Source organism: Xenopus tropicalis, chromosome 4 (assembly GCF_000004195.4).
Source record: "Xenopus tropicalis strain Nigerian chromosome 4, UCB_Xtro_10.0, whole genome shotgun sequence".
Taxonomy (NCBI): Eukaryota; Metazoa; Chordata; class Amphibia; order Anura; family Pipidae; genus Xenopus; species Xenopus tropicalis.
In genome coordinates this window covers 107,343,522-107,366,459 of record NC_030680.2, presented here as the reverse complement: position 1 = coordinate 107,366,459, position 22,938 = coordinate 107,343,522, and the positions used below count along the sequence as shown (strand labels likewise).

Below are 22,938 nucleotides of genomic sequence, written 5' to 3'. Positions count from 1 at the left end.
ATGCCCATTGACTCCAATGCATTTGGCACAAGAGGAAATGCCTATTGACTTCAATGCATTTGGCACAAGAGGAAATGCCCATTGACTCCAATGCATTTCACAAAAGAGGAAATGCCATTAATTCCAATTAATTTAGCACAAGAGGAAATGCCTATTGACTTCAATGCATTTGGCACAAGAGGAAATGCCCACTGACTCCAATGCATTTGGCACAAGAGGAAATGCCCATTGATTCCAATGCATTTGGCGCAAGAGGAAATGCCCATTGACTGCAATGCATTTAGCACAAGAGGAAATTCCCATTACTTCCAATGCATTTGGCACAAGAGGAAATGCTCATTGACTCCAAAGCATTTGGCACAAGAGGAAATGCCCACCGACTCCAATGCATTTGGCACAAGAGGAAATGCCCACTGACTCAGATGCATTCAGTGAAATGTCTGTGAAATTTTGCAATGTGAATGGCCCAGTTTTGCTTATTGCTTATAAAGGACAAATGTAGGGGGACAGAAATAAACGCTTTCTTCATCTTATAGTCTATAGGTTTATTTTAAAATACCAGTTTTCCCAGCAAATGAGGGTAGGCTGTTTCCAATCCCCTGTCAGCTTCAGACAACTAAGAGTTCCTGGTCCATACCATACACATGGGTGGGGGTGTGCCTTGTACATTACCATTACTGGATGGAGAAGCAGCGTCTATAATTTTAAGCACTTGCACCGAACATTTCATTTATGTAATCTGCCATAAAGAGCAGGGGATTTAGTGAAAATAATAAGCATACACTGTGATATTCCAGCACTGCTCTATGTGTGGCCTACAGTGCCTGAGAGACAGGCCCATACAATCCTCTTGTGGCATTCTTGAAATTAAGTGAAATGACGCATTGATGTATTCCTTGGCGTTGAAAGCACAGCTGCCCACCAGGGAATTTTAAAAAAAGTCTAAAATCTTACAGATTTGTGCAGTATTTCAGAGTGCATATGCGCTTGTAACTTGCAGGGAAATGTACTTTAATTAACAACTTGACAAGTGAGTGCCAATTTATAGACTGCAGAGGCTAATGGAAAACACTGGGATTTTATTACTTTGCCATCTCATCAGATTCATACTAGTTACTGACCTGTTCCTTAAGTTCCAAAAATCCTTTGCAACTCACCTTCTTTTAACAAATCCTCCAATGTTTATGTGTTGCTTAGCAACTTAAAAAACACCTATGAACTTGTATCCCTTAAGTAAGGAAATATGGAGAATTTTTGAATCCCTATAAAACAGTGCTGGCATTGGTAATCACCCTGGGACTTAATGGAATTATGTTTGATGTTTACTTTTAATTATTATAAAATCATTTGGAGCAAGTTCTGGAGCGCTAAGGAGGTGGAAAGCAACATGCTGCGTTCCACCTGCGTTCGGCACTTACATGTGACTGTGTTAGTACAGCCCCATTAGGAAGAATGGAATGCTTTCTCCTTGCACCCCCAGCAGTGGAATGCAGGATAATGCCACCTCAGGGGAGCGCAGTAAGAAAAGCTTGTAAGTACGAACCCTTTGGGGGCAGAAATGGGACGCCTACATGTTCTATTCTGTAAAGCACTGCGTAAATTGATGGTGCTATATAAATAGTAATAATAATAATGTCTCCTCCCTAATGCTGGAAATGCTTTATTCAAGGGGATCGCCACAGATCTCTGTACTCTGAAATGCAGTACAGAGGCCAGCGGGCATTGTACAATGGTAGAGCATAATGTGCAAAAACATTTTTAGCACTTTGCACAATGTGTTATGTCCACATTTCAGTTACACCCATATGAGCCGATGAAGCCCATGACAAAATAAAACAAACTGTAGTTACCAGCCTATGTCATTCCTTAACACTGACCTCAAATCTTATGCAGCAACATTAGCAAATAGGATCAAAACTATTTTTTCTGTGTTACCAAATGCAGACCAAAACACAACAACACACATCAAATGATAAACCTAATAATGTTATTAAAGGATCTTGGCACCTTCTCTGTGTCTAAGACTGGACATAGAACTCATTTAACAGTCAGCTGGATTTACATGGTGCTTCAGAAAAGAGAAAAAATATTTAGCTTTTACTGTGTATGATTTATTATATTTATATAGCCATGCAGGTTTTCTTTATATCTGCACTGTTTCTTTTTGAGACAGGAGACAAGAGGACAACTGCAGTTGTGGCCTCTGCAGTTTTCCTGCGGTCAGTTGCACCACTTTTATTTGTATCAAAATGTGCTCCTTGCACTCCTGTAGTTGCACTTGGTAACGCTCAGTCCTTTCTTCCTTCCATTACGAATTAAGCACTGCTGGCCCTATTGACGCAGGGGAGCCCTGAAGCTACTGCCAATTCCTCACTAGGCAGTAGCTCCAGGGTTCCTTTTGTACCCAGTGTCAACAGGTGCAGCACCCTTGCCCCTAAAGAATAGGGCGCAGACATCACTTATATGCCAAACACCAAATATGATGCCAGATGGAGTTTCACGTGATAGCATCCAATTAGTGACAAAATGCGTATGCAGTTGCATTAATTTTGCTGAGTTAGACACGATTGCGGTAAGTGTATCACCCCCTTGCAACCAAAATGTCACTGGAATTCTGAGAAGAAATGCTGCATCATGGGAAAAAAACATGATGATTGTGCTCAAATTTCAGGAGGTGACTGCACTTGCAGAGATAAATGAGCCCCCAGAAAAGCGATATGTTTTCAGTAAGCTTGCCGATTATCGCATGCAATGTTTAGCCGTCCAAAGAAACTGCATTGACAAACCTGTTTGGTTGGCAGACAAAAGCTTTGGGGATGCACTGAAACAGGTCAATAAGAGGAGATACTGTACACACCAAAACAACTGATTATACCCCAAAACAACTGGTTACACCTTCTTTTCTCACCCTATTCTGAATGTGAAGTTTTTAGTTAACTGACAAATTTATTAAGAATAGTCTGTTATAGGCAAAGGGCAGATATAAAGAGAAGAAGGGGAATTTGGATTAATACATAGTAACATAGTAAGTTAGGTTGAAAAAAGACATACGTCCATCACGTTCAACCATCAATGGGTTTTCTTACAATAAGAATCAAAGAAGCCCAGACCAAGGGCTTTAAAAGAAGAGTTTAAATATACACATTTCTTATAACAATTGCAGAAACAGAACGAAGCAGTTGCACAAACTCAGAAAATAAAAATGGTAAATTCATTTCAAAGTATTGAATTATCACCTAGGGCAACACAAACTATAAATAAAGTTTTGGTTTAAACCTCCTGTGTGTTTCTGCCTGGTTGCTTTCAGCCCAGAGTGTGGCTGCACATCTATTGCTATTTTAGAAATTCCATCATTTCCACATTATACATTTCTAACTTAAAGGAAAACTACAACAATTTAACAATGAATTAGATTTGAATAACCTTCTGTTTAGGGCTTCTTAAAAGACGAAGGCCAACACAACACTTTTCCAGTGAAGATTTGTGCCTCCAAAAATGCCCATGTAGCTCACTATCAGTGTTTCTGCTGGTTCACATGCCCTGGGCTCTGGGCTGCTACCAGTTACCTAAGTAACAATATTAAATCCTGATACAAGGCTAAGTAATTAATTTAGAATTTAATTTCATTAGAATTACATTACACAGCAACATAGATACCATTAGAACTAATTAGCATCAGCTTTTAAAAGAGATGTAGCTAAACTTTCTACTAATGTTTTCATTATTTTTGTTGATCTCTAAGCTAATTATTTCAACAGCGGCCCAGGGCACACTAAGCATGTGCAGTGTCACTGACTCTCAAAAAATGCCTAAAAAGATCACAAGATGGGGAGCAGCTGTGGACAACTTCGAACGCATGGATAATTTCTGTTATACGACTACTCAATCTCTGGGTTGGTACAGACTAGTATATAAAATACAGCATTTATACCCTTATCTGTGTTAGGATTTAGTTTGTCTTTAATCTTTAATAGCTGAAACCATAGGCCTACATTAATATTTGCCTACATTTCATAATTAACTATAAATTCTACATTTACTGGGAACAAAAAATATTTTGTCATAAGTCATCAGATGTGGTTTGCATATTTCAGAGCTATAATTTTTCTTGGAACCGCTTTTGCTACAAATCATGTTTGGAATTCAAATGTACTCCTCAGCCTTTGCATAATCAGCTGTATATTATAAACTATAGTACTGTCTACCCATTAGGAAAAAATCCAAAGTGCTTGTAATTCATTCTCACCTTTTTTCTTGCTCCCCAAGAATATTTATGTTATTAATTGTAGAGGGCTTATATATAGGAATATTAGGATATTATGTGATTTCTTAGTAATTTGAGAGGGGGTCCAAAATATAGTTCATTAGGGTTATTGCCTTGGTCTATCTATCTATGTATTATCTATCTATCTATCTATCTATCTATCTATCTATCATCTATCTATCTATCTATCTATCTATCTATCTATCTAAGACTGTCAGTACTGAGCCATTTGTCAAGTTGCAAGGTGGGAATGGTACCCCATTTGAGGTACCTTGAGGTGCCTTAATTATACATAGTGGGCTTTGACTCTGTACAATTTGAAACACACCCTCTTTAGTTGATGAATATGCCCCCTTTTAGGAAAGTTCCAGGCACAGTGTGCTAATTAATAGTACACCAGCAATCATAGTCATAAATAGCGATGGGTGAAATAATTCGGCAGGCATAGATTTGCGGCGAATTTCTGCATTTCCCATTGGTGGATTTTTTCACAAAATGGGCAACAAAATTTGCTGTGGAAAAATTCACCACACGAAAAAAAATTGCCTGCATAAAAAAAATGTGTGTGGGTGTAAAAACATGCCTCATTTTTGATGCGGTCCAAAAAATACCGCTAGCATTGCCTAGGTTGCCCGGCCAGCTTGGCCCAGCTCTGAAATGTAATATGCTCAATCCACCACCCAGGCTAATGGCCACATTCATCCATCTTTGTAATACTCTGTGTCATGTAGCTATCATTTACAGAGTCAAAAAAACATGTCCTGAATTACATTTCTCTTGCATTGGACAGAGAATGCAACTGAATTCAGCAGGCAATGGAATGTTTTCAGCCATTTAGTATTTTTAAACCACTAAGAATGTTAAAAATGAAAGGCTGAAATAATGTTACTGCCTCTTTCCTTCTGGGATGAAATGATGTCTTTATACCGTACAAGATACTTGTAATCCAGAGCACAAGGAACCAATGAAACCAGAAAATCTTGAATAATCAAGAAGTCAAGCCTGACAATAAATACAAATGTATAATCTCATCACAGGGACACAGTCTACCTGAATTCAATGTGTAACTTGTAAATCTAACTAGTGGTGGAAAAACTATAAAACCACTTTTGTGCTTGCACAGAGACTATAGATTCTGCTCATCTTGTAATTGTGTTTATATCCATCACCTATAAAATCAATCCTGTCATGCTATACACCTTCAAATCTAACTGCTACTGTTGTTTACAGAACTGCAAAGCCACAAGGCTGTACTAGCATTAACAAGAAAAGGAAAAGGGACAGGAAATACTAATAGAACAAAGAAACCAAATTCATTGGACTCTAAAAAATGATTTGATGAAAATGGAACTGCTAATTACTATATTAGATACTCACTGCACTGAGAGTCTATTTTCAAAGTGTATCATTAATATATAATTTGTCTATAACAACTTGCACTAGTTTATAGGCTAGCCCAAGACCAAGACACATATTAATCAACCATTTCCCATAGCCTTCTCATTTAAACAAGTATTCTCTTTGAAAATCATGTGTAACCAAATTCATTTAAAACACACTTGCATTCCCTAAGGGCAAAGTCACTTAAAAAAAAAAAAAAAAAGCTCTTATTAAAACATAGTTTTCAGTTTTAAGGGAATTATTGCAATTCTATGTAGGCTGAATAAATCAGTCCAGCTGAATACATTGCAGGATGCTTATAAAGACTTTAGGGTCACTTTAATACAAGAGGGAGCACTGAATAACTTTTACTTCCATCTGTGTCCAGTAAATGAACTGTTTTTGCTCAGGGCAAACACCATCAGGTTCTGGTTGAATTCTGTGCACTTCTCTGGGGCAAAACAACCCCATATTTAAAACATCTGTGATCTAGTTTCTTCATGATATAGCATTGCTAACTATCTTTGGGATCTGTTACTTTTATATTTATTCAGTTATATGCTCATGCATTGTTAAATTAGAAGACCATTTTTCACAAGTGCCATGTAAATAATTATCCTGCCTTCATGTAACTTTATCAAGGAACATGCTAAGCTGAAGATCATATAAAGGGAGAGGTGAGGGGGGTCAAGGCAGTGATAGTTAAGGGGGCTTTTATTGCCCAGGGGTATAGTTCTGCTTTAACATTTTTGAAAAACAAGATTTTATTTTCTGTTTCATACTGGGGCATTCAACTGCTTGGATCCACTTACACACACACATCCAGACGTGTTTATGTTACACCCCTACACACACACACACTCATACCTCTCCTGGATTGGTAGTGTAGGGAGCACAACTGTTCCCTTCTACATAAGAAAAAGTGCTTTTATCTTCTCAGGGTCCATAATCCTACAGGAGTGTGAACAAGCGTATACAGTTGCATACAAAGGGGCTTTTGCCACGAGGCAAGATGAGAACCCCATGTGGCACTGTAACAGTGAGGGCAAAAAGCCACCCCTGGCAACTACAAGATCACAATTGCCTTTTTTTGCCATAAATCCTACTATTCAGGTGTGGAAATATATAAAAGCTTATTTTTTGCTTAACAATTTTATTTTTAACATTTACAAAATCTATTGTCAAAATGATTTCATCTTAATCTTTTAAATCACTTCTTACAGCTGAGCAGGTAAATAAAAGTCATTCTGAACCCTTTGCTTGCATTATTTTAAAAAGAGAGCGTAAGGAAAGTACTGTATTTTCATAGAGAAAAAAATTCAATCTTCTCATACTGTTCACGCTCTGAATTCCCGCTCTCTAATACCTCCCTGTAACACAGTCCTCTCCAGATCAGAAACCAACAGCTATTTTTATTTTAACATTCTCTTGATGGGGAAAATGTTAAACATGTGTCCCTTCATTGCTTAGCCAGCAAAAGTCTCTTATTGCAGCCCTGTAATTTAAACAAAGAAAACTGCTAAAGCACATACAGGATATATGTGATGGAGAGGGGGAATAAGAGCCAAGGGGAGGAGAGCACAAGAATTCCAGTCTGATTCTGGGGGCGGACACTAGGGAATATGCTGTCTACAAGAAGTGGTTTGGGGGAAATGAAATAAAAACTACATTTTTCTGGTATGAGTGTACTTTTTACATTCATTTTTTATTTGTTACAGAGCAGTATTACACTGGATGAAAGATAAAGCAAACATTAATCAGAGGGTCAGTTTGCAATTGTAATGGGCAGTGTTCTTTTATATGTAAAACAGATCATTTAGACTCCTCTTTTGTCACAACAGAGCAAAAAGATTTTAAACATACACAGTCTAAAAGAATTGTCTTCCATTGCTTCATTTTGGAGAAAGTGATTACTTCTTGATGATTGTATGGCAGTTGAAGGAAAAAGAATATTCAAAATAATCTGGTATGAATGATAAAAACAAATGTGTGGTTATAACATTCTTCCTGTTATGAACAAGGTTACTAGAAAAAGGATTGTCTTATAAGTCCCTCTTTTAATGCCCCTATATTGTTAGTAATACAGGTATGGGACCTGTTATCCAGAATGCTCGGGACCTGGGGTTTTTTGCATAACGGGCTCTTTATGTAATTTAGGTGGCCATAGTTTAAGTCTACTAAAATGTATTTAGACATTAAACCCAATATGACTCAATATGGTTTTGCCTCCAATAAGGATTAATTATATTAAACGTACTGTTTAATAATTACAGAAAAAAAGTAAATCATTTAAAAAAAATGTAATTATTTACTTATAATGGAGCCTATGGGAGATGGCCTTCCCGTAATTTGATTACGGATAACGGATCCCATAACTGTAGAGTAAAAAATATATCTAGTTATACTCAATATCACAAATTGCTGTCATGTTTCTTAGTATGAAGGAAATCTTACCTTCTAGTGTTTAACTGTTTGTTGGTGTGAAACTAGAAAGAATCAGTACAAAGCACTCTGTCATTATGACTCAGCGCGCATGTTTAGCATGTGGTCGCTACGAGCAGCTGAAATTATTCAGAGGTTCCGGTTGGGCAATCTTACATTGGCCCCAGACCCGGCCAGCCTTGTGCTGCTTGTATTTATTTAATGTACACAGCCATTCATTATTTTCAGACACGTTGTTGCTGTAAACAATTCCGTTTTAATAATTCAGTGACTAAATCTGCTTTATCCCAAAAAATAGTTATAACTCTTCTTAGTCATAACATCACAGACATAATTTAGTATATTACAAACAACTGAGAAGTTCCATATAAAGGTCAGGATTTTATGCTGGTCATGCATAGTTTATACAGTGGCTTGCTAAAGTATTCAACCCCCTTGAACTTTTCCACATTTTGTCACATTACAGCCACAAACATGAATCAATTTTATTGGAATTCCACGTGAAAGACCAATACAAAGTGGTGTACACATGAGAAGTGGAACGAAAATCATACATTATTCCAAACATTTTTTACAAATAAATAACTGCAAAGTGGGGTGTGCGTAATTATTCAGCCCCCTGAGTCAATACTTTGTAAAACCACCTTTTGCTGCAATTCCAGCTGCCAGTCTTTTAGGGTATGTCTCTACCAGTTTTGCACATCTACAGACTGAAATCCTTGCCCATTCTTCTTTGCAAAACAGCTCCAGCTCAGTCAGATTAGATGGACAGCGTTTGGGAACAGCAGTTTTCAGATCTTGCCACAGATTCTCGATTGGATTTAGATCTGGACTTTGACTGGGCCATTCTAACACATGGATATGTTTTGCTTTAAACCATTCCATTGTTGCCCTGGCTTTATGTTTAGGGTCGTTGTCCTGCTGGAAGGTGAACCTCCGCCCCAGTCTGAAGTCTTTTGCAGACTCCAAGAGGTTTTCTTCCAAGATTGCCCTGTATTTGGCTCCATCCATCTTCCCATCAACTCTGACCAGCTTCCCTGTCCCTGCTGAAGAGAAGCACCCCCAGAGCATGATGCTGCCACCACCATATGTGACAGTGGGGATGATGTGTTCAGAGTGATGTGCAGTGTTAGTTTTCCGCCACACGTAGCATTTTGCATTTTGGCCAAAAAGTTCCATTTTGGTCTCATCTGACCAGAGCACCTTCTTCCACATGTTTGCTGTGTCCCCCACATGGCTTGTGGCAAACTGCAAATGGGACTTCTTATGGTTTTCTGTTAACAATGGCTTTCTTCTTGCCACTCTTCCATAAAGGCCAACTTTGTGCAGTGCACGACTAATAGTTGTCCTATGGACAGATTCCCCCACCTGAGCTGTAGATCTCTGCAGCTCGGCCAGAGTCACCATGGGCCTCTTGGCTGCATTTCTGATCAGCGCTCTCCTTGTTCGGCCTGTGAGTTTAGGTGGACGGCCTTGTCTTGGTAGGTTTACAGTTGTGCCATACTCCTTCCATTTCTGAATCATCGCTTGAACAGTGCTCCGTGGGATGTTCAAGGCTTTGGAAATGTTTTTGTAGCCTAAGCCTGCTTTAAATTTCTCAATAACTTTATCCCTGACCTGTCTGGTGTGTTCTTTGGACTTCATGGTGTTGTTGCTCCCAATATTCTCTTAGACAACCTCTGAGGCCGTCACAGAGCAGCTGTATTTGTACTGACATTAGATTACACACAGGTGCACTCTATTTAGTCATTAGCACTCATCAGGCAATGTCTATGGGCAACTGACTGCACTCAGACCAAAGGGGGCTGAATAATTACACACACCCCACTTTGCAGTTATTTATTTGTAAAAAATGTTTGGAATCGCGTATGATTTTCGTTCCACTTCTCACGTGTACACCAGTTTGTATTGGTCTTTCACGTGGAATTCCAATAAAATTGATTCATGTTTGTGGCTGTAATGTGACAAAATGTGGAAAAGTTCAAGGGGGCCGAATACTTTTGCAAGCCACTGTATATATATATATATCAGCAAATACAACATATATACTATATATCTCTTAACTCTAAGCTCTATGGGGCAGGGACCTCCATCCTCTTGTGTCTTTGACTTTTAACTTATTGCAACTGTATCTCGTATTTATTTGTATTTATTGTTATACTGTGTATTTATCTATTATTATTTTAATAACCCCCTGTTTGTATTAATGTATTCTACTTTACAGCACTGTGTACACAAGTAGCGCTTTATAAATACAGATATACATACATACATACATACATATTACTTAGGTTAGTGGTACAGGGACTGTTCATTGGCTTTTCTGTGTCTGAGAAAGGCTTGTGAACTCCTACTGTATCTGCTCCTTCTTCCAATGGCACTGACTGATCAGGCACAGTGTCATCCGTCACACATGGAGTATGCATTTTGGTGACAAAATCCGCTCTGTAAGTGCACTTACATTTAGGTCAGTGCACCTGGAAGGAGGAGTGAATGGGAGCACATCAGCTTTTCTCTGCTTGGGAAGGGTGTCATGGAACTTGGTGGTGACCTCAAATATATAACATCACTTAGCATAGGTTATATTACAAATAAAGTACACACTAAAAAGATATTAGAAATTACTGAGGAGTCCCATGACCATATAAAAGCATGTGGCCAAAGGCACATTCTGACAACCATGTCCCTTATTCCAAAGACTAAAGACTTTAGACAAAAAGAATATATTTAAGTATGAGTACCTGTTGTGTTACTAAGCATGATGGACAGTAACTACTCAGTATGAAAGTAAAGGTGATTGGGTGTAACTGGTTCTGCAAACTTCAAAATAGATAATGAGAAAATTTGTATCTTTGGGCCATATGTATAAGGACTTCCTTAGTCTCACGTCCATATAACGTAGAGGAGGGGTGTTAGTTTGTCATTCTGTTCCACTTTTATTCCTATGTTGGTTACCATGTAGAAATATCAGCATAGGGAAAGATTAGGGCAGTTGATACATAATGACTAGAGTGTGTTGGTAGAGACCAGTACAGAGCCAGGGGGCAGACCATAAGAAAGCCAGTTTATGGAAGGTAAAGCTCAGAAAACCTATTGCATAATGGTCAGGTACCAACAATAAAATAAAACTGTCTTTCTAGAGTTGGTTTCCTACCAGTAACGACACTAAATTCAGTATGCAGTACCTTATGCCAAACCAGTTGAGCCAGGAGTATATAACTTAACAAGGAGTGTTGTTGTTCACTAGTTTTATAGGCACACCTGTACTGATAATTGGAATATTGCAGGTGAGGGATTTATAACAGTAACAATATCAAAGAATTGAATCTAAATAGAATACAAAGTCTTTATGGAATCTTTCAAGAGTCTTTGTAAAAATCTGATTCTGTTAAAGTCATAGATTTGTAATTAGTAAAAAAATGTTTTCTTCTCTAAGGTGGATTTAGAAGAAAATACTCAAAGTGATAACTTCTCAATGGATCCACAGCTGGAAAGGCAAGTGGAGACGATTCGTAACTTGGTGGAGTCTTATATGACAATTATAAACAAAGGCATCAGGGATCTGATACCAAAGACATTAATGCATCTCATGATCAACAGTGTAAGTAATGCAGAGTATTTTTTATGCAATGATATTGCAATTTTATTGTGAGCCCCTTGGTTGGCACTTCTTTAAAATGCTGATAGATGAGACACTAACAGGTAATGATAACAATGTACAGGTATGTGTTGCACAGTAGCATTAGCATGACAATTTATGGGAAGAAAAAACTCTATTGCCCATATTTTAATGTACAGACCTTAAGTGTGAATGTAAGGTGCCTAATTTTAGCCTGCCCACTAAGCTGAGAAATATTCTGGAGAATATAATAGAGAAAGCATGAAATATCACAACTGTCTAATATGAATGCAATTATGCTCTTGATGTGGCTAAAAAGTAATTTGGTTGACCTGCCTTCTATACAGTAGCTAAGGCCTTAGCAATATTAAGTACTGGGGTAATGGTACGTTAATAAAGTGGGGCATAAAATTCCCTTTAAAATATTGTTTCACTTGCAATCCCATGGCAGCTCAGAAGCATGTACAAATTGAATTATCCAGCCTTCCTGTTATTTCAAGGTTATTTCCAGAATAATGCAGATTTCTTTATCTAATTGTTCTACCTTTGTTTCCCGGAGCTATTTACAGTATGAGTAAAAGTTAGCCGTTAATATCTTGTTATCTATCTGAATCTATCTGTCTTTGGTATGCTGTGATTTATAAATCTCCTAATGTTCTCTAAATGATATCACGAGAAGTACATTTATAATATTTGGATCTACGTGCATTACTGGTTTTATCTGGTTAAGCTTCAATATAATTTGATACAATTTTTTTTTCTGTTTGACATTTTCTTCCCATGATATTTCTGTACCTTAGCACTTCTGTGCAGTGGTTTCCCTTGCATATCTGATCCTCAGGAAGTGGTTTCTATGGCAATGTTAATGCACAGAAAAGCCCTTGAACTTCTTCTGTTTCCTTCCAGAGGCCTTAAGGCTTTCTCCCACCAGACAGCCAAGAAGGCTGACTGCATCTTATCAAATACTTCCCCTTGCAGATTATAATGCTGCAGATTATAAGGCAGAAATATCTTCATGGGAAGACTCAGACAGGGACTTTGGAATGATTAGCCTAATAAATAAACATTCATTGTAACCTGTAACTGCTGTAGCACATCCAGAACACCCAGCATGATACTAACTCCTGCAGTCATGGGGTCACAGAGAACATCAAAATAGTAAGACTTGTAAAAAATACTCAGATATTTTAATTATCATACTAGGTAAATTCCCCACTTCTTGTCTTGCCATTAATGTAAATGTAATAATTAAGTATAAATAAGTATAACCAGATGAGTATTGTATGAGCCCTTTGTCCTATATGAGCACTTCCAGGAATATCTTAAATCCTTTTCTTCTTATTAATTTTTCAGGATTAAGTATAGGTTTCAGCAGTGGATCAGTGTATATATAGATACAGAACCCTATACAATATGTGTAAATAAATCCTAACTAAACCCCAAAAGAATCTCTATAACAGTAGTGATCCAGGCCTTCACAGTAGCTCCCCATCTTGGATTCTATTAGCAGTGTCAGTGACTCAGTGGGCTCTGGGCAGCTGCTGAGAAGCTAAGCTTAGGGGTTGTCACAAATTATCAAGCAGAAACTTTCATCTGTCATATAAACTGATGCAAATTTCCAATGCTGAATGCATTAACGCCTAAACTTGTATTGTGAATCTGAACCAATTACTAATGAGCCTTTTATAATGACTTGTTCTCCTTTAGGGAGTATTGGTCCCGGACATATTTGTTTTGGCATGAGTGTGGGCACTTAAGAGCAAGATTCAGAACACTCAGGGCCTGGGGTTTTCCAGATAAGGGGTTCTTTCTGTAATTTGGATCTCCATACTCTTAGGGGGCTAGTTTTTATTGGTTCAGATGTTTTTGTTGCGGAAAACAAAGCACAATTTGTTCTAAAACTAAAACCTGTCAAGATCATGTAGAAGTCAATGGCACATGTCCCTTTTACAACTGTAACGTCTTTCTTTGCTGCGTGGAGCAAAGGTTTTAAAGGTTCTTGGGTGCTTTTGATGCTGGCTTTTGCACAAAAATATGAAAAAAGTTTTTGTGCAACAATATGAAAAAATCACACATTTTTTTTCCATTCACGCTTTTACAATTTGGATCTTTTGATAAATAAATGCCATTTGTGGAAATGAGTTTAATCATGATTTAAAAGAAAAAAAAAATCAAGAAAATCTGTATGTTACTAAATGATTAACATTAAATAAACCCAATACAACTTTTTTGCTTTCAATACGGATTAATTATATCTTAGTTAGGATCAAGTATGAGGTACTGTTTTTTACAAAGAAAAAGGAAAACATTTTTAAAAATGTGAATTATTTGCTTAAATGGGAGATGGCCTTTCCAAAATTCTGAGCTTTTTGGATAATGGGTTTCCGGATAACGATTCCTATACCTGTACATATTTATATATACAGTATTTAAATACACAGGGATTCTCTGCTGTTTCCTAATGTACTGTAGCTCTGAAGTTATAGCCCCTCTACTAAAATGTCTGTTTCAGTCACACTAGCAGTGCAAAGTTGCTGAACATATTTACAGACAAAATGTTTAGACATCAGTGTATAATGTCTTCCACAGATAGCAACAGATGTGCTGAATATGTGGTTTCTTGAAGATGGTCACATTAAAGCTATGTTCCTTATGGTTTCTTGAAGTAATGTGCAGACCTACAAGTCAAACTAGACACCGGAAGCTTGTGAAAATTGCTAATTGAATATTTGTTCATATTAAATACATTTGTACAAGAGATTTTTAAAATATGGATATGCTACCCATCCATGAAATTATGGCATTCCACAAAGTATGCAAATGCTTGTTGGGTAAAAAATGTCCTCTATTGCTTACATTAAAGGTGAAAGAGTTCATACACTCAGAGCTCCTTGCCCAGTTGTATTCATATGAGGACCAAAGTACATTGATGGAGGAGTCTACTGAACAGTCCCAAAAGCGTGAAGAGAAACTGCACATGTATTATTGTCTTAAAGAAGCCTTACATATCATTGGTGATATCTGCACATCCACCACCTATACACCAATACCCCCTCCTGTAGATGACTCTTGGTTAAAACCACACAGGTAAGCTGATATGCAACACTGATATGCAACAGAATAGCACTAGGATTATGTTAAATGTTGGAGCTGAACGGTGGGGTGTCAACAAGTGCTGCACTGAGAATTTGTAAGGGGCAGGAGGTCTACACTGAGGAACCCAGAAGTTAAGTTGAGAGTAAAAAGTGAATTTAATTGAGGTTGCGTAGGGCTGTTACTGTGTTAAGTTTCTGTGTTGCCCAGGTACAATGTTCCCCTACTTATAGCTCATTTTACTGTCAGGGCAACTCAGTAATTAGAGGAGGTGAGGAGTTGTACATATTATAGCAGCATAAGTGAACAGAAATAAGTATTATTATTATTATTAATAATAATAATAATAATAATAATAATAATAATAATAATAACAAGGCAAAATCCCATTAAAATATCAATATTTTTAACACTTTATATCTGTCTAAAGGAAATAATAGATGTATGCATAATGATATCTGTGATCCTGTGATTCTCTGAGAACTCTATTTGTAGGTTTAGCCTTGGCTGTAAAAGCCATTATATGAATTGCAAATGCTTAGCAAGTGGGGGTATAATAAGATGTCACAGAAGGCATGACACAAGCCATTAATCAGAAATGTCAGAGAGCAGGTATTAGAATGTGCGATAATTGAGGTTGCTAAACAAGCAGATTTAGGTCTGGTTTGGCCACTCACATGTGATGGAAAAATCAGGCTGATTCGTTGGGACCTATAGAGACCCACTTTATGAAGACCACATTAATTTGCCAATGCACTCCTCATGTTAATTTGTAGAGTTAGGAAGTAGAGTATGTATAATTTTTTGCAGTGGATGAATGCAGTACTCTTCTGTTCTAAATATTTTTGTTTTGTTTTTATATCAGATCTCCTTTAGAAAGTCCAACATTCCAACATTCCTCTAGTGCTATTACTCCAATGTCCTCCATAACTGGACCATCTGCAGGTCACAGTCTGCCAGCTGCTATCTCACTTCCAAATGCCCATGTTGGAGCTCCTCCAGTGCCATCCCGCCCAGGCTCTTTGCCTACTCTTCCAAATATCAATGATCCTGCTCTGATCCCACCTCAGATTCCTTCCCGACCATCAAGAGCACCACCAAGCATTCCCAGGTGAGACATTACTCTATATAAAAATAATGGGAATAGATGGAAAAAGTAGCTGGAAGAGACAACAACATAAATATACATACCCATCCTATTCAAAAGTAAATTTTACCTTTTTATGAAAGATATTCAATATATATATATATATATATACACACATAACTAGCACAGCATAATTATTATCTTACACACACATATTTATTATAGATTTACCCCAAATATAAAAAGTAAATTTTTACACTGTGTGTAATGAAACATTCCCGATAATATGTTGAATTACATCAAGAAAAACATGAATTCAGAGAGGGAGAATATTAAATAAATTGTTCCCATGTAATACAAATGAGTAAATAGGGATTGCTTTGTTGGATCTTTTTGCATGGAGTTAATTTACAAATAAAATGAAAAGATATAGCTACCATTTTTTAATGCTGGAATTGAATGTTTGAATTATATACAGTAAGAGAAACTATCCTTCAGGTAAATCCATTAACACTCCATAAGTATTATATTAAATGGACATATATAGTACATGATCTTTTCTTTTATCTCTATATGACAAAGGAGTAGCGTTATCAGTAAATGTATGTACTATTCCTACAAATGACTGATGGTAGTATATATTGGGCTACACTGAATTATCCACAAATTGGCAATTCATGTATTAATAATTTAGATCTCTGATTGGGGAGAGAATAAATACAATCTGCTCAGAGCTGTGTTATTAGACAAGTCTTGTAAAAACTCTTGTAAAAAGGGAGCAGAACAGCACTGCTTTATACTTAGATAAGTGGTAGTCATATGGTCCTTGATGCTGCTAGCTAAGATTTTTTATAAAGGTGCAAGTTCTTAAGTGCCCACTAATCACTAGTTGCTACATTCATCAAATCACGAGTTTGAATCCCGAAATGGGTAAAATTCGGATTGGATATCATTTCTGATGATTGCAAATATCACGAAAATGCTTATGAAAAAAACGGAATAGTCACAATTATATCGTATTGGCGCCCCGAAAGTCACGAAATTTTCGTACCGAATGATTGTTCCATTTATTGAGAATTATTAAGATCCATTTATTTGGTTTATATACAGATACAGCTTTGATTTGATGGATTCATTTTATAAATTTGAACAGAAGATTCACTGTAATTATTCTTTGTTCAATGCACCACAGATATGAGGGTAGGTGTGGTTGCACGTCAAAGTGATGCACAAGTTAAGAAGCTCCCACGGGTGCAGACTGCATTAGGGAAATGAAATGAGTAACCTAACCAAGAAATCTTTATATACATATACAGGTCCTTTTCAAAAAATTAGCATATTGTGATAAAGTTCATTATTTTCTGTAATGTACTGATAAACATTAGACTTTCATATATTTTAGATTCATTACACACAACTGAAGTAGTTCAAGCCTTTTCTTGTTTTAATATTGATGATTGTGGCATACAGCTCATGAAAACCCAAAATTCCTATCTCAAAAAATTAGCATATTTCATCCGCCCAATAAAAAAAAAGTGTTTTTAATACAAAAAAAGTCAACCTTCAAATAATTATGTTCAGTTATGCACTCAATACTTGGTCGGGAATCCTTTTGCAGAAATGACTGCTTCAATGTGGCGTGGCATGGAGGCAATCAGCCTGTGGCACTGCTCAGGTGTTATGGAGGCCCAGGATGCTTCAATAGCGGCCTTAAGCTCATCCAGAGTGTTGGCTCTTGTGTCTCTCAACTTTCTCTTCACAATATCCCACAGATTCTCTATGGGGTTCAGGTCAGGAGAGTTGGCAGGCCAATTGAGCACAGTAATACCATGGTCAGTAAACCATTTACCAGTGGTTTTGGCACTGTGAGCAGGTGCCAGGTTGTGCTGAAAAATGAAATCTTCATCTCCATAAAGCTTTTCAGCAGATGGAAGCATGAAGTGCTCCAAAATCTCCTGATAGCTAGCTGCATTGACCCTGCCCTTGATAAAACACAGTGGACCAACACCAGCAGCTGACATGGCACCCCAGACCATCACTGACTGTGGGTACTTGACACTGGACTTCAGGCATTTTGGCATTTCCCTCTCCCCAGTCTTCCTCCAGACTCTGGCACCTTGATTTCCGAATGACATACTTTGGACCACTGAGCAACAGTCCAGTGCTGCTTCTCTGTAGCCCAGGTCAGGCGCTTCTGCCGCTGTTTCTGGTTCAAAAGTGGCTTGACCTGGGGAATGCGGCACCTGTAGCCCATTTCCTGCACGCGCCTGTACACGGTGGCTCTGGATGTTTCTACTCCAGACTCAGTCCACTGCTTCCGCAGGTCCCCCAAGGTCAGGAATCGGTCCTTCTCCACAATCTTCCTCAGGGCCCAGTCACCTCTTCTCGTTGTGCAGCATTTTCTGCCACACTTTTTCCTTCCCACAGACTTCCCACTGAGGTGCCTTGATACAGCACTCTGGGAACAGCCTATTTGTTCAGAAATTTCTTTCTGTGTCTTACCCTCTTGCTTGAGGGTGTCAATGATGGCCTTCTGGACAGCAGTCAGGTCGGCAGTCTTACCCATGATTGCGGTTTTGAGTAATGAACCAGGCTGGGAGTTTTTAAAAGCCTCAGGAATCTTTTGCAGGTTTTTAGAGTTAATTTGTTGATTCAGATGATTAGGTTAATAGCTCATTTAGAGAACCTTTTCATGATATGCTAATTTTTTGAGATAGGAATTTGGGGTTTCCATGAGCTGTATGCCACAATCATCAATATTAAAACAAGAAAAGGCTTGAACTACTTCAGTTGTGTGTAATGAATCTAAAATATATGACAGTCTAATGTTTATCAGTACATTACAGAAAATAATGAACTTTATCACAATATGCTAATTTTTTGAAAAGGACCTGTATATATAAAAAAAAAAACAATTTGTGCCTACGAGAAGTAAGAACATTGGTAGTTACTCATTTTATTATGTCCCCAACAAAGCTAGCTCGTTACTGGAAATGACAAACTGAAATTGGTTTGTCATTATTGCACAAGTCATTCCTCAAAAATGGAGCACTAATACAAATAGTTTTAGAAAACACTCTCTCTGCCCAACTCCAGTATGGCCTTCAGCTGGTCTATACAAGCTGCTTGCAATTATATAGTGAATTCAAAAGGGAGTGACCTATGATGAACTGTAACTGTAGTTCAATTAATCACAGTCAGTTGCCACATAAGAAAGTTTCTTGCTCTAGGAAAGGGACAAAACATTTTCACCTATCATTGACTTCAGTGTGATTAGAATCAAATATCTGTGCAGTGTCACTGGCCTTTTATGTGTACTGTAAAACAATATATTATTCTTAGTGTTTTCATAATGAAAGGGAAATGTAATCAAACACCCAGCCAGCCTTAGACATGGTCCATTAAACACACAAGTGCAACACTGAATATTAAGGAAGGGCATTGATATAAACAAATATCCCACAAGGAAGGACTAATAAAGGAGAACCAATAACAGCCAACCATTGCCCTTCACAGGTTACTGAACTACAACTCTGAGAACCCCAACAACCTTCAACAACAGCAGCAACATGTGGAGGGCAATGTGAGAGCAATGTACACTTGTGTTACTGTGTCCCAATGAGAAATAAAGCACCGACCTTGAAATCATCTGCTATTTATTTATCTAGATGTAAAGTTTTCCTTCAAGTATAAAAAAGGGACCTGTATGGAATTGGACAGGGCAGAATGTAGCAGAAATAACAAAGGTTATTGTAGCATGGAATTTTTTTTTACATTAATTCAGCTTTTATTATCCTGAAAGTTATTAGCAGACTTGCACATAAAATCTCACATTCCTTTGTGGACTCTAGCCTAATAATTCTTTTTTAACTAGCCCCTGAGTGCAGCCGATTCTGTTAGAGTATTATATGTCTCTCTCACAGAGGAACCTTTTCTTTTCAGCCATTCCTTTGCACTTTCAAAATAGAGTTATTCCTCCTCCCTTTTCTTTCCCGCCTCAAATTTCCCCCCACTAAGTCCCCCTTGCTGGAATGCTACAGCTGTGACACGCCACCATTCATCATTAAATAGGAAACAATCTGCATCTTGAGTAAACTCAAGCAACCTTTCCCTTTTCTGCAGTCCCCCCTCCAAGCCTCTTCCCCACATTTCCTTTAACCTCCACAGACTTCTTACTTTCTACCACCATCAAGGTTGCAGGGCCCATAAGGAAAAGAGCACACACTTCCAAATGATGCTAAATGAGCCCTCCCAGCTGTCAAAAGGGGGGGGGCTTAATACCTATAAAAAGGTAATTTTGGTTTGTTGGTATAATCATTGCAGACCCAGTTGGCCCATTATACATTATAGGGCCAGATTTGTTTTTACAATTGTATTTAATTAATTTTTTAAAAGTTGGGAAATCTTGTCCCAAAAGAGATATGGGTTGATTCAGAAAGGCTGTACATAAAACAAGACTAGGGTTGAAACTAATTTGAAACTTTATATTAATTCGACTTTATGGACCCAAACATTTTTGGGCTTATTTATCAATTTATCAATCAGTTTGTGAATACGAGTTCTTTTCTAAATCGCATAGATTTGCATATCGAATGGTCACTTATTTATTAATGTGGAAAACGTGAATAAAAAATATTGAGTTTACAAGCAATAAAAACTCTAGAAATTTAAGTTTGAGCATATGGTATGACTTTGCTTATGACAACTCCTATCGACTTCTATAGAATCTCTTAATGAATACCAGACATTCGAGTTTTCAAACCAAAAAAAATCAAACTCTGTCGTCGATAAAACACCCCTTAAGTGTGCTGAAAGAGTTAATCAAGCATAGTCCTGCTGCAAAAAACGACTGCTCTACAATATTTGGAACAGAACTGGTGTAGCTAGTAAATAAAAATACTTGGTTAAGCCAGGGGTGGGCTGGCAACTTTTGGCTTGAAGAGCAAAGAGAATGAAGTGACCCTCAAACAGTAGTTCCTTCACTGAATGACTAGTGATGCACACACTATGTGGCCAGGGACCCTCTTTGAAATTGAGTAGGGTGGCCCAGGGGCCAATTCCCCCCCTTGCCAGCGCTCTACTAAATTATGATAGCTGTAATTATATTAACTAGAAAACAGTCCAATCTGATATTATGAGGGTTATGTGGAAGTGTTTTTTTATATTTTGATATGGAAAGATATATTTTATATATTATATTTTGGAATGTTCACCAGTATGTAAAATACAGTATATCAAAGTGAAAATGATCATACTCCAAAAACATACAGGCGGGTTAACTGGCTTCTGATAAAACTGACCATAACTTGTGATAGGGAACTTAAATTGTAAGGGCCAGTGGGGCAGGGACTGATAGGAGTGATACATTATCTCGGGAGTATGTTCAGGTTTTTTAAATATGGATAATATTTTAATAAGGATAATAATATCTCACATGTGCACACACACACTGTCATCCAGGAGTAAACAGTAAGTCATTGTGAAATCAGAGATATATATGCAATATACCCCCAGTCTAGGGGTTACCAATAATTGTAAGCAAAACAGCTTAGGTAATTGCAAAGGCCATCAATAATAAGGACAGTAGTGGTAAAAATAAAATTCAAAGAGTCATTTATTTGGACAGATCCAAATAAATGGCCTTTATGAACATAACAAAACAGATATTCCCCAGAAATGTGACGTATCTGTCACTATGGTTATTGCAGCAAATGTGGGTCTTTCATGTTCTAAGCTCTGGTTAAGACCACACAGGGAAGCCCTAAAGCCTAGATGAAGCACAGGCATGGGCATGAGTAGCACTGCAAAAGTATACCCTATTCTGTTGTATTAATTGTCTGTTTTGTCCTATAGGGCTACATTGTATATGTACACAGAATGATCCAGGCATACTTTGGGGCAGATTTATCAAAATGTGAGTTTATAGCTCAATATATAAAATACATCACCTATTCTATTCGTTCCTATGGGATTTTTAGAAGCGCATTTATCAAATGGTGAGTTTTAACTTTCATCCATTGATAAATTTGCTTCTAAAAATCCCACGGAAATGAATAGAACATGGGTGATTTTTTTACTATTGACAATTCCAGACCTCCATGATTGCTAAATTTATTGTTCAAGGGCAGGATATGTTATAACTGAATGTATTATATTTTTAATATGCCAAATGCAGTAAAGGGAACCCTCTAATTTCTTTTTGGCTGTGTGTGCATGTGTATTTTGTGTGCACCTTAAAAAACTGGTGTGCTCAGTACAACATGCTTCTTTATTGTGTGTGGTGGTCTCAAAATCTCAAAATGTGTGTGCTTGTCCACAGCTTATAAGGAACATTGGTGAGAACCTGGCCTTACGTTTGATACTTTATATATATATATCTATATCTATATATATATATAGAAAGAAACAAAAAGGTCCAGACTCGTTTAAATGAAAAAAGAAAAAATCTTTACTGCATTGTGCAGAACAATTGCATTACAACGTTTTGAGGCTCCTGCCTCTTTATCAAGTAGCAAGATTATATATATATATACTAGAGAAACTGGAGCACACCCTTCCAAAAAACAACTGTTCCAGGTGCTGGCCAAGATTTTAGCAATAGAGGGAAAAACCCTGAAGAAGAGCACTGTTAGTGCTCAAAACATTGGATTTCTTTCAATAAATATTTTTTGTTTTTTCATCAAGTCCCTGTGTGTGTGGCACTCTGTTCCTCTATATATACCTGTATATAGTTTTCCTAGGAAAAATATTTGAACATTTATAAAAGTTATATTTTATACATGACCACAGAAAACATATTTTATTTGATCATTAAGTCAGTAACTCTAATATTATTATTTGAGAAGCAAAACAGCCAACTCTATAAAATAAAAGATAAGAGTGAATGAGTGTATTCTGTGAGCAGCGCTGCTTAGTGTATGGCCGGCACGGGTTCTGAGACAATGTGCCTTTGTGTGAGTCCAACAGAAGCTTGGCAAGTACCTTAACTAAGCAGAACTCCTCCTCCAACAACAGCAAAGAATTCCTTCATTATTAGTTTCTTTTCCTTTTCCT

At 37.4% G+C, this 22,938-nt stretch overlaps 1 protein-coding gene across 1 annotated transcript in view; it reads left to right on the top strand.

The window, feature by feature from the left end:
- The window catches only part of dnm3 (dynamin 3), a 150,925-nt gene that overhangs the window by 106,064 nt on the left and 21,923 nt on the right, over positions 1 to 22,938 (top strand). Inside the window, exons 16-18 of the mRNA XM_031901337.1 lie at positions 11,523 to 11,687; positions 14,569 to 14,792; positions 15,664 to 15,909. Of these exons, the coding sequence (XP_031757197.1) occupies positions 11,523 to 11,687; positions 14,569 to 14,792; positions 15,664 to 15,909 (635 nt within the window). The remainder of the gene's footprint in view (positions 1 to 11,522; positions 11,688 to 14,568; positions 14,793 to 15,663; positions 15,910 to 22,938) is intronic.